Below are 12,786 nucleotides of genomic sequence, written 5' to 3' on the forward strand. Positions count from 1 at the left end.
TTCTTCCTTCACAGACTCCATGAAATGATGACCTCTTCCTAAATATTTGGTCATTATTAATGTTGTGTATGGTTTCCTAGAAACAAGGGGTGGCTCAACATACCCCAATCTCCCCTACAGTTTTGGTGCTTTATCAAGGAATCTTTCTTATAGTTAATTTGTTGTTGTTTTCCATGATGTAACTCTGGGTTAAATTGGGTTAAGATTTTGGTACTGGAGGAGAACCGTTCAGTTGTCTGCCTTCTTCCTGAACTGTTGGCCAGTATTGAATTACCAATAAATACCCAGATCACGAAAACTTCATGACAAAAAGATTTAATAAAAAATAATATGGTTTATTGCTTATTTTTACTATTCTGACTTATCGGATTAAACTAAAGAAGATACAAAAAAAAGATAACGTGAAAGAAATGTTTGCTAAAAGGAAATAAAGAATGGAAAATAACTGAACCAACTCGGAGGAACCCGCCGATGACGTACTGTATGATGTTTCCATGGAAAGTCTCGATGCAGAAGTTCCCTCTCTCATTGTTGTCAATAATTCATATAAAAGTCAAACAATTTAATAATTGAACAAACTGGCAGTGGGCAGCCCACATGAAACGACGCAAGAGGTACACGACTATGACAAGAGTTTTGAATGATTTAAGAATGACTTTGACTATGACATATATTGTGGCTTGATTTGAACACGGTATCAAAAGCAGACCATATGCTTTATTCCCAAAAGGGAAGGTTCCTGGTAGATAGGCAGTTGTGTGAAGCTGTAGCAAGTCCTCTAGTCCAGGTATGTCATCTGGAACGGGCTGTGGCATGTTTGGGAGTCTGAGAGTCCCGCTGGCGTCACCCTGAAAATAGAAAAACACAAAGGGGAAAAGATAACATGATACACGCATTTAAAAATCACTTTTTGAAAAGGCTACCTCAGATTCTTGTGATGTAGGGAGAGCTATTATTAATATATCGTAACCATGGTTAACGTTTGATCTCTTATGCATTACAGACAAAATACAGTAATTCCCCATGAGTTATTGTAAAGGAATGTGTATCATTTAGTCGACAATAGGAAGCGTGCCGTGTGAATAAAGGCACACAGCGTGATCACGTACAGGACCTGTGTGTGTGAACCTCTTCCTGTACGTTCAACCAGGAGCGAAATCTCAGCATGGTCTTCAAACAACCACCCGTATGATTCGATAATTGTACCCTGAATTTCACTAAGCTGGCCTTTATGTTTAAGAAACTTTCTTTACAACTTCAATCTATTAGGATTATGCATCGTGTCTGGTCATCAGATTGTACTCTGGTAATAACACCTTGTTAGTGGCATGTGTGTGGTTTGTTTTCATATTAGCCTGAAAATAGAAATATATTATTCTAACTGTGACTGTCATGCAGGTGAAAGAGGACCCAAAAGCGACTTGGCGAAAACAGAGTCTTTAATCCAGTAAAGTAAATACAAACAAAAAAACAACTTTCACTCGAAATGACGAGGACAAACTGGAGACTCGATCTTGAACAGCAGGTGAACAGCAGGTTGCCTCGGGAAGGCACTTGAACCAGACAGACTCAGACACCTGCTCACCACGCAGCATCTGAGGAAAACACGACACGACAGGGCGATACACAATCACAGCACGGTGAATTCTAAACAAGGAACCGACAGGACAGGAACGGAACACAAAGGAAGAAATAGGGACTCTAATCAGGGGAAAGGATCGGGAACAGGTGTGGGAAGACTAAATGATTGATTAGGGGAATAGGAACAGCTGGGAGCAGGAACGGAACGATAGAGAGAAGAGAGAGCGAGAGAGTGAGAGAGGGAGGGGGAGAGAGAGGGATAGAAAGAGGGAAAGAACCTAATAAGACCAGCAGAGGGAAACGAATAGAATGGGGAGCACAGGGACAAGACATGATAATAAATGACAAACATGACAGTACCCCCACTCACCGAGCGCCTCCTGGCGCACTCGAGGAGGAATCCTGGCGGCAACGGAGGAAATCATCAATGAGTGAACGGTCCAGCACGTCCCGAGACGGAACCCAACTCCTCTCCTCAGGACCGTAACCCTCCCAATCCACTAAGTATTGGTGACCCCGTCCCGAGAACGCATGTCCATGATCTTATGTACCTTGTAAATAGGTGCGCTCTCGACAAGGACGGGAGGGGGGAGGGAAGACGAACGGGGTGCGAAGAAAGGGCTTAACACAGGAGACATGGAAGACAGGATACGAAGATGTCGCGGAAGAAGCAGTCGCACAGCGACAGGATTGACGACCTGGGAGACACGGAACGGACCAATGAACCGCGGAGTCAACTTACGAGAAGCTGTCGTAAGAGGAAGGTTGCGAGTGGAAAGCCACACTCTCTGGCCGCAACAATACCTTGGACTCTTAATCCTGCGTTTATTGGCGGCTCTCACAGTCTGTGCCCTGTAACGGCAAAGTGCAGACCTCACCCTCCTCCAGGTGCGCTCACAACGTTGGACAAACGCTGAGCGGAGGGAACGCTGGACTCGGCAAGCTGGGATGAGAACAGAGGAGGCTGGTAACCCAGACTACTCTGAAACGGAGATAACCCGGTAGCAGACGAAGGAAGCGAATTGTGAGCGTATTCTGCCCAGGGAGCTGTTCTGCCCAAGACGCAGGGTTTCTGAAATTCGTAGTATGCGACCAATCGTCTGATTGGCCCTCTCTGCTTGACCGTTAGACTGGGGATGAAACCCGGAAGAGAGACTGACGGACGCACCAATCAAACGACAGAACTCCCTCCAAAACTGTGACGTGAATTGCGGGCCTCTGTCTGAAACGGCGTCTAACGGGAGGCCATGAATTCTGAATACATTCTCAATAATGATTTGTGCCGTCTCCTTAGCGGAAGGAAGTTTAGCGAGGGGAATGAAATGTGCCGCCTTAGAGAACCTATCGACAACCGTAAGAATCACAGTCTTCCCCGCAGACAAAGGCAGACCGGTAATGAAGTCTAAGGCGATGTGAGACCATGGTCGAGAAGGAATGGGAGCGGTCTGAGACGACCGGCAGGAGGAGAGTTACCCGACTTAGTCTGCGCGCAGTCCGAACAAGCAGCCACGAAACGGCGCGTGTCACGCTCCTGAGTCGGCCACCAAAAGCGCTGGCGAATAGACGCAAGAGTGCCTCGAACACCGGGATGACCAGCTAACTTGGCAGAGTGAGCCCACTGAAGAACAGCCAGACGAGTGGAAACAGGAACGAAAAGGAGGTTACTAGGACAAGCGCGGCGACGCAGTGTGCGTGAGTGCTTGCTTAACCTGTCTTTCAATTCCCCAGACTGTTAACCCGACAACACGCCCATAAGGAAGAATCCCCTCGGGATCAGTAGAAGCCACAGAAGAACTAAACAGACGGGATAAGGCATCAGGCTTGGTGTTCTTGCTACCCGGACGGTAAGAAATCACAAACTCGAAACGAGCGAAAAACAACGCCCAACGAGCTTGACGGGCATTAAGTCGTTTGGCAGAACGGATGTACTCAAGGTTCTTATGGTCTGTCCAAACGACAAAAGGAACGGTCGCCCCCTCCAACCACTGTCGCCATTCGCCTAGGGCTAAGCGGATGGCGAGCAGTTCACGGTTACCCACATCATAGTTGCGCTCAGATGGCGACAGGCGATGAGAAAAATAAGCGCAAGGATGAACCTTATCGTCAGACTGGAAGCGCTGGGATAGAATGGCTCCCACGCCTACCTCTGAAGCGTCAACCTCGACAATGAATTGTCTAGTGACGTCAGGAGTAACGAGGATAGGAGCGGACCTAAAACGTTCTTTTAGAAGATCAAAGCTCCCTGGGCGGAACCGGACCACTTAAAACACGTCTTGACAGAAGTAAGAGCTGTGAGAGGGGCAGCAACTTGACCGAAATTACGAATGAAACGCCGATAGAAATTAGCGAAACCTAAAAAGCGCTGCAACTCGACACGTGACCTTGGAACGGGCCAATCACTGACAGCTTGGACCTTAGCGGAATCCATCTGAATGCCTTCAGCGGAAATAACGGAACCGAGAAAAGTAACGGAGGAGACATGAAAAGAGCACTTCTCAGCCTTTACGTAGAGACAATTCTCTAAAAGGCGCTGTAGAACACGTCGAACGTGCTGAACATGAATCTCGAGTGACGGAGAAAAAATCAGGATATCGTCAAGATAGACAAAAACAAAGATGTTCAGCATGTCTCTCAGAACATCATTAACTAATGCCTGAAAAACAGCTGGCGCATTGGCGAGACTGAACGGCAGAACCCGGTACTCAAAATGCCCTAACGGAGTGTTAAACGCCGTTTTCCACTCGTCCCCCTCTCTGATGCGCACGAGATGGTAAGCGTTACGAAGGTCCAACTTAGTAAAGCACCTGGCTCCCTGCAGAATCTCGAAGGCTGATGACATAAGGGGAAGCGGATAACGATTCTTAACCGTTATGTCATTCAGCCCTCGATAATCCACGCAGGGGCGCAGAGTACCGTCCTTCTTCTTAACAAAAAGAACCCCGCCCGGCCGGAGAGGAAGAAGGCACTATGGTACCGGCGTCAAGAGACACAGACAAATAATCCTCGAGAGCCTTACGTTCGGGAGCCGACAGAGAGTATAGTCTACCCCGAGGAGGAGTGGTCCCCGGAAGGAGATCAATACTACAATCATACGACCGGTGAGGAGGAAGGGGAGTTGGCTCGGGACCGACTGAAGACCGTGCGCAGATCATGATATTCCTCCGGCACTCCTGTCAAATCGCCAGGTTCCTCCTGAGAAGTAGGGACAGAAGAAACGGGAGGGATGGCAGACATTAAACACTTCACATGACAAGAAACGTTCCAGGATAGGATAGAATTACTAGACCAATTAATAGAAGGATTATGACATACTAGCCAGGGATGACCCAAAACAACAGGTGTAAACGGTGAACGGAAAATCAAAAAAGAAATAGTCTCACTGTGGTTACCAGATACTGTGAGGGTTAAAGGTAGTGTCTCAAATCTGATACTGGGAAGATGACTACCATCTAAGGCGAACATGGGCGTAGGCTTCTCTAACTCTCTGAAAGGAATGTCATGTTTCCGAACCCATGCTTCGTCCATGAAACAACCCTCAGCCCCAGAGTCTATCAAGGCACTACATGTAGCACCCGAACCGGTCCAGCGTAGATGGACCGACAAAGTAGTACAGGATTTTGATGGAGAGACTTGAGTAGTTGCGCCCACCTGTAGCCCTCCGCTTACAGATGAGCTCTGGCTTTTACTGGACATGAATTAACAAAATGTCCAGCAACTCCGCAATAGAGGCACAGGCGGTTGGTGATCCTCCGTTCCCTCTCCTTAGTCGAGATGCGAATCCCTGCCAGCTGCATGGGCTCAGTCTCAAAGCCAGAGGAGGGAGATGGTTGCGATGCGGAGCAGGGAAACACCGTTGATGCGAGCTCTCTTCCACGAGCCCGGTGACGAAGATCTACCCGTCGTTCTATGCGGATGGCGAGAGCAATCAAAGAGTCCACATCTGAAGGAACCTCCCGGGAGAGAATTCATCCTTAACCACTGCGTGAGTCCTCCAGAAAACGAGCGAGCAGCGCCGGCTCGTTCCACTCACTAGAGGCAGCAAGAGTGCGAAACTCAATAGAATAATCCGTTATGGACCGTTCACCTTGGCATAAGGAAGCCAGGGCCCAAGAAGCCTCCCTACCAAAAACTGAACGGTCAAAAACCCGAATCATCTCCTCTTTAAAGTTCTGGAATTTGTTAGAGCAATCAGCCCTTGCCTCCCAGATAGCTGTGCCCCATTCTCGAGCCCGGCCAGTAAGGAGTGAAATGACGTAAGCAACCCGAGCTCTCTCTAGAGTATGTGTTGGGTTGGAGAGAGAACACAATCTCACACTGCGTGAGAAAGGAGCGGCACTCAGTGGGCTGCCCGGAGTAGCAAGGTGGGTTATTAACCCTAGGTTCTGGAGGCTCGGCAGGCCAGGAAGTAACAGGTGGCACGAGACGTAGACTCTGGAACTGTCCAGAGAGGTCGGAAACCTGAGCGGCCAGGTTCTCCACGGCATGGCGAGCAGCAGACAATTCCTGCTCGTGTCTGCCGAGCATGGCTCCTTGGATCTCGACGGCAGTGTAACGAGCGTCTGAAGTCGCTGGGTCCATTCCTTGGTCGGTTCCTTCTGTCATGCAGGTGAAAGAGGACCCAAAAGCGACTTGGCGAAAACAGAGTCTTTAATCCAGTAAAGTAAATACAAACAAAAAAACAACTTTCACTCGAAATGACGAGGACAAACTGGAGACTCGATCTTGAACAGCAGGTGAACAGCAGGTTGCCTCGGGAAGGCACTTGAACCAGACAGACTCAGACACCTGCTCACCACGCAGCATCTGAGGAAAACACGACACGACAGGGCGATACACAATCACAGCACGGTGAATTCTAAACAAGGAACCGACAGGACAGGAACGGAACACAAAGGAAGAAATAGGGACTCTAATCAGGGGAAAGGATCGGGAACAGGTGTGGGAAGACTAAATGATTGATTAGGGGAATAGGAACAGCTGGGAGCAGGAACGGAACGATAGAGAGAAGAGAGAGCGAGAGAGTGAGAGAGGGAGGGGGAGAGAGAGGGATAGAAAGAGGGAAAGAACCTAATAAGACCAGCAGAGGGAAACGAATAGAATGGGGAGCACAGGGACAAGACATGATAATAAATGACAAACATGACAGTGACCCTCACATTATTACTTTTTGCGCAGAAACAAGTCAGTCAACCATAGAATTAGAACGTTGTCTAATGAATCAATCGTCAACTTTATTCAAATTTATATGGAGTCAACATTGATTTGTCTGTTTACATCTCAGCACCCAGATCCTTGCATGCTGGTTGACATTGTGTTCTAACATCAGTCAAATCTCCTTATACGGTAGTCCTCAGACGCAGCCTACACAGCCGTTGGCCACCTGGATGACACAGAAACATTCAATGACACAGTCACACATAAATAATGTGTGGTATTTCATTATCTGACCTGGATGCCACACAGGATGAGTTGCAAACTTGAATGTTGTGAAAATTCGGTGAAACTTCCAGCGCGCTTTAAGTTACAGTTTTAACCAGTGGCGAAGTAGGCTACTGTGGCTATTTGATCCTAATGTAGGCCTACAAGAGAGGCCTTCCATTGAAAACAATGGAGAAAATGCATCCTGTAACGTTTTAACATGGACACAGCTGTTCTACCGTTCCGCCTACAGTAGCAGCCAGTGTGTGGTGTTCAATGTGGGCCTACATTCCATGAGAATGAAAACAAACACGCAGGGCTTGACCTGTTTATCCACTTGTCCTTCAGAAAAGGTGACTAAAAATGTGTTGTTTGATGCAAGAAACCGCTTCAAAAAATACATGATTATTCCCATACCATTATTACAGAGAATCAGACCCATTATGCTATTGGCTATTTAGCTCATGTCTCAAAATACAACCCTGCCCCTTTAAGACAAACCCTGCCCCTTTAAGACAAACCCTGCCCCTTTTAAAGACTCGTTACCCGACTCGCTTTTGAAATATGTCTAGAAATGTGCATGTTTTGTGCTCTTGTAGGAAGCAATCACTCCCCTGTTGCTGGCTACAGATTATCTATAACTAGGCAAATAACTCACTAACTAGCAAAGGATATTAACAAAAATGTGCACACGTCTACATGCCGCTCTCGCTTTGATCTCAAAGCAAGCTCATCGACTCACGATCGCTCATGCTGTAAACACAGTCCAGTTCAAAGTGAATGGTACAGATCCATATATGGAAATGGTCTTGTTGCATATAGGCCTACTGCAGCTCTGTTTATGCCGCACCAGTCTGTGTTGAGTATGCCCTGAGCCGTGCGTGTCAATGCAACAGAACCCTACTCTGATGCGTTCTGCCTACAACAAAATGGTTTGTTTTGTTGTAGGTATGTTGCATTGTGTTAAATTGGAGGTAAGCTACAGTGATGTACCTATGATGAAAATTACAGGCCTCTCTCATCTTTTTAAGTGGGAGAACTTGCACAATTGGTGGCTGACTACATACTTTTATGCCCCACTGTATATGATCACACTGGTAATAGATCGGTTGTATTACTTGTGAGGCACAGCCGAGTGAGCATACATGTAAATCATTCGCTTTTTAATTGTATTTTACTGGGCTGAAGGTGCCTGCATCTGATGGCCAGTCTCAGCGGGGGGAGAGAGCAGCAGATGGAGTGTCCGCCTCAATGTCCCTCTGCCAAATAGCTGCCTGGACTATCCTCATTGACCATTATTGCACTAACTTTTGTGACTCATCACATACGCTGCTGCCACTCTTTATTGTCTATCCTGTTGCCTAGACACTTTATTCCTAGTTATATGTACATATCTACCTCAATTACCTGGTATCCCTGCACATGGCCTCGGTACTGGTACCCCGTGTAGAGTCGTGGGCAAAGGTTTTGAGAGTGACACAAATATTCATTTCCACAAAGTCTGCTGCCTCAGTTTGTATGATGGCAATTTGCATATACTCCAGAATGTTATGAAGCGTGATCAGATGAATTGTAATTCATTGCAAAGTTCTCTCGTTAACACAGGTGTGAGTGTTGACGAGGAAACGAAGCTTCAAAAGGAGGGTGGTGCTTGGAATCAATGTTCTTCCTCTGTCAATCATGATTATCTGCAAGGCAACATGTGCCGTCATCATTGCTTTGCACAAAAAGGGCTTCACAGGCAAGGACATTGCTGCCAGTAAGATTGCACCTAAATCAACCAATTATCAGATCATCAAGAACTTCAAGGAGAGCGGTTCAATTGTTTGCTAAGAAGGCTTCAGGGCGCCCAAGAAAGTCCAGCAAGCGCCAAGAACGTCTCTTAAAGTTGATTCAGCTGTGGGATCGGGGCACCACCAGTACAGAGTTTGCTCAGGAATGGCAGCAGGCAGGTGTGAGTGCATCTGCACACACAGTGAGGCGAAGACTTTTGGAGGATAGCCTGGTGTCAAGACGGGCAGCAAAGAAGCCACTTCTCTCCAGGAAAAACATCAGGGACAGACTGATATTCTGCAAAAGGTACAGGGATTGGACTGCTGAGGACTGGGGTAAAGTCATTTTCTCTGATGAATCCCCTTTCCGATTGTTTGGGACATCCGGAAAAAAGCTTGTCAGGAGAAGACAAGGTGAGCGCTACCATCAGTCCTGTGTCATGCCAACAGTGAAGCATCCTAAGACCATTCATGTGTGGGGTTGCTTCTCTGCCAAGAGAGTGGGCTCACTCACAATTTTGCCTCAGAACACAGCCATGAATAAAGAATGGTACCAACACATCCTCCAAGAGCAACTTCTCTCAACCATCCAGGAACAGTTTGGTGATGAACAATGTATTTTCCAGCATGATGGAGCACCTTGCCATAAGGCAAAAGTGATAACTAAGTGGTTCGGGGAACAAAACATCAATATTTTGGGTCTATGGCCAGGAAACTCCCCAGGCCTTAATCCCATTGAGAACTTGTGGTCAATCCTCAAGAGGCAGGTGGACAAACAAAACCCCACAAATTCTGACAAACTCCAAGCATTGATTATGCAAGAATGGGCTGCCATCAGTCAGGATGTGGCCCAGAAGTTAATTGACAGCATGCCAGGATTGCAGAGGTCTTGAAAAAGAAGGGTCAACACTGCAAATATTGACTCTTTGCATCAACTTCATGTAATTGTCAATAAAAGCCTTTGACACTTATGAAATGCTTGTAATTATACTTCAGTATTCTATAGTAACATCTGACAAAAATATAAAATATCTAAAGACACTGAGGCAGCAGACTTTGTGGAAATTAATATTTGTGTCACTCAAAACTTTTGGCCACGACTGTATCTAGCCATGTTATTGTCCCTCATTGCATTTATTATTACTTTTTAAAATTAATTCTCTATTTCTTTCTCTGTCAGTACGGCTTTCACTGTTAGTCATCACCTGCTGTTTACGAAGCACGTGACGAATAAAATGTGTTTGAATTGTTGTATTTCCTTACCAAACTGGTGCCAGTTTAGCCTGGGTACCAGTCTTTTAAGCTAACAGTCCAGTTATTGTAGCCTACTCCGTGTCGAGTACAGGTGGACTGTTCGTTAAAAAATTAACAAATTAAACACTGGTCCACGGACTAGTACCAATGCGGCTCTGTTCGATTTAATCTTTGAGAGATATGTTTTTGAAATCATAATGCATCCTGGGAGTGGAAGACAAATACAGTGGAGGAAGTGCAAGTGGTTCCCCAGTAATAAAAATGGTCAACCATTAAACCCTTACTTCAAGCTGCAATAATATCGTAACTGCTTCTTCCAAAATTATTGATTAAAAAAAAAACTTTATAAAATAAATACTACAAATACTGAGCTATACTGTATGCTAAAAAAAACGTTTTATTTACAACGAATGAACAAAAACATCTAAAGACGATAACCGCACTTAGTCTTTTTCTATCTTTTATGAGATTGAAGAACATGTTGGGAGGGATTTTAGCCTTTTGGACGGCCCTCTTCAATTCAAACCACAGATTCTCAATGTTACATGTTTTATTTGGGTCCTCTACCAGGCAAGTTTACCACTGTTCCAGAGTTTTTAAAACTTCAATTGTTGCCCTATTTCTTTAAATATATTTTTTGTACACATCACCATTTTGCCTCTTCATTTGGAAGTTCTTTGTCTTTCCCAATGGTGATAAATAATAAAATGTTACCTAATTTTTATACCCAGTGAAACAGGAAGCCATGAAAGTCCACAATACAGTTCCCAAAACTGAGATTAATTCAAAGTAGAATGTTAATGCAGGTTAAATGTTTAATTTTACTTATAAGAATCATTAGGGGTGACAATAATTTAACACCCTTTTTTTGTTAAAGAAAATGTCTTTGAGCAATTATTTTAGTATAAAATAATAATTTTGCATAACCAATTATCCAAATGGCTGAACCTAGAAGAACTCGAGTCATCTAGGAATGTCCACTTGGTGGCGACAGAGTTCCATCTTCTGGGTTCAGTCTGTCTGAACGATGACTGCTGGCGTGTCATGATCATTGTGATATTCAAGCGATACTATCATCTCCAGAAATCAGACTGCATAGCTTGTTTTATCCCAACACGAAGGTGATTTATTTTCCAAATGGAACTCTGTCGCCACCAAGTGGACATTCATAGATGACTCCAGTTCAATTGTGCAGTTCTAGCTACCTATCTAGCTAGATCCATTTGGATATGCATCCCACATGTTTCTAATTCAGAGGCAATGACGAAAATCAGTTAACACATTGCAAGGTACCGTCCCCCTTATTTCTAGCACGGTGCTTTCTCGAAGTTGCCCTCCTAAACTTACTGCAGGCCAAACTGTAAAGATGGTGCATTTGGCTGTACAGTTCGACTAGGGGAGGGGTATTGAGTCCTGGCTTTATAAATAATAAACATTACCAAACATTGTATTTCAGAATGTAGGCCAACTCATACCATACTCAGTCACGAAGTAAACTTCAGTCTCATGCATTTTAAATACCAAAGGCGAGGCCCTACTTAATTGGTTTGTGTGTTGTGGTGGAATCTTGTGATGCAGACCCCCGTCAATGGCCATGAACTTTCAAGGTTCTCATTTGAAACCCTTCAACAAACAAAACAACTCCACGACATAATCTTCTGTCGTATCTTATACGCATATTTATCCAGATACTCCATGTGAAAAGTTCCATAATTGCTGGAGAGGGTCAACAGCACCGCACGCGACGAAAAAACAATGCATCCAGCCAGGAAAGAAACTTTAGTAACAAGCTGATTGCTACGCCTGATTCCTGGCTTGTGAAATGAACACCCCGGGGTTTACAAACCAGAGATGAAAACCTGTGTGTGGGGGTAGGTAATGTGGAAATGTATACATAAGCTCAATGAACCCTTTAAACAAATCAACAACATAGTTCAGGCAGTAGGAAGTTCTCTCTTTATCCATTTATATGCAGATGATACAGTCTTACACTCAGCTGGCACCTCCCCGGATTTTGTTTTAAACGCTCTACAACAAAGCTTTCTTAGTGTCCAACAAGCTTTCTCTGCCCTTAAACCTTGTTCTGAACACCTCCAAAACAAAGGTCATGTGGTTTGGTAAGAAGAATGCTCCTCTTCCCACAAGTGTTATTACTACCTCTGAGGGTTTAGAGCTTGAGGTAGTGCCTTCATACAAGTATTTGGGAGTATGGCTAGACGGTACACTGTCCTTCTCTCAGCACATTTCAAAGCTGCAAGCTAAAGTTACATTTAGACTTGGTTTCCTCTATCGTAATCACTCCTCTTTCACCCCAGCTACCAAACTAACCCTGGTTCAGATGACCATCCTACCCATGCTAGATTACGGAAACGTGATTTATAGATCTGCAGGTAAGGGTGATCTCGGCTACTGGTTGATGCTTATTTATAAAACCCTCTAAGGCCTCACTCCCCCCATCTGAGATATCTACTGCAGCCCTCATCCTCCACATACAACAGCCGTTCTGCCAGTCACATCCCTGGGTCGCTCGTCTTTTCAGTTCGCTGCAGCTAGCGACTGGAACGAGCTGCAACAAACACTCAAACTGGACAGTTTTATCTCAATCTCTTCATTCAAAGACTCAATCATGGACACTCTTACTGACAGTTGTGGCTGCTTTGTGTGATGTATTGTTGTCTCTACCTTCTTGCCCTTTGTGTTGTTGTCTGTGCCCAATAATGTTTGTACCATGTTTCGTGCTGCTACCATGTTGTGTTGCTAC

The 12,786-nt window shown here is 45.2% G+C and overlaps 1 protein-coding gene across 1 annotated transcript in view; it reads right to left on the reverse strand.

Moving 5' to 3' along the window:
* Positions 1 to 314: 314 nt before the first annotated feature.
* Positions 315 to 12,786, reverse strand: part of LOC124014496 (transmembrane protein 88-like) — a 21,587-nt gene continuing 9,115 nt past the window's right edge. Inside the window, exon 3 of the mRNA XM_046329570.1 lies at positions 315 to 848. Coding sequence (XP_046185526.1) covers positions 543 to 848 — 306 coding nt within the window. The 3' untranslated portion in view covers positions 315 to 542. The remainder of the gene's footprint in view (positions 849 to 12,786) is intronic.

Source organism: Oncorhynchus gorbuscha, linkage group LG25, assembly GCF_021184085.1.
Source record: "Oncorhynchus gorbuscha isolate QuinsamMale2020 ecotype Even-year linkage group LG25, OgorEven_v1.0, whole genome shotgun sequence".
Taxonomy (NCBI): Eukaryota; Metazoa; Chordata; class Actinopteri; order Salmoniformes; family Salmonidae; genus Oncorhynchus; species Oncorhynchus gorbuscha.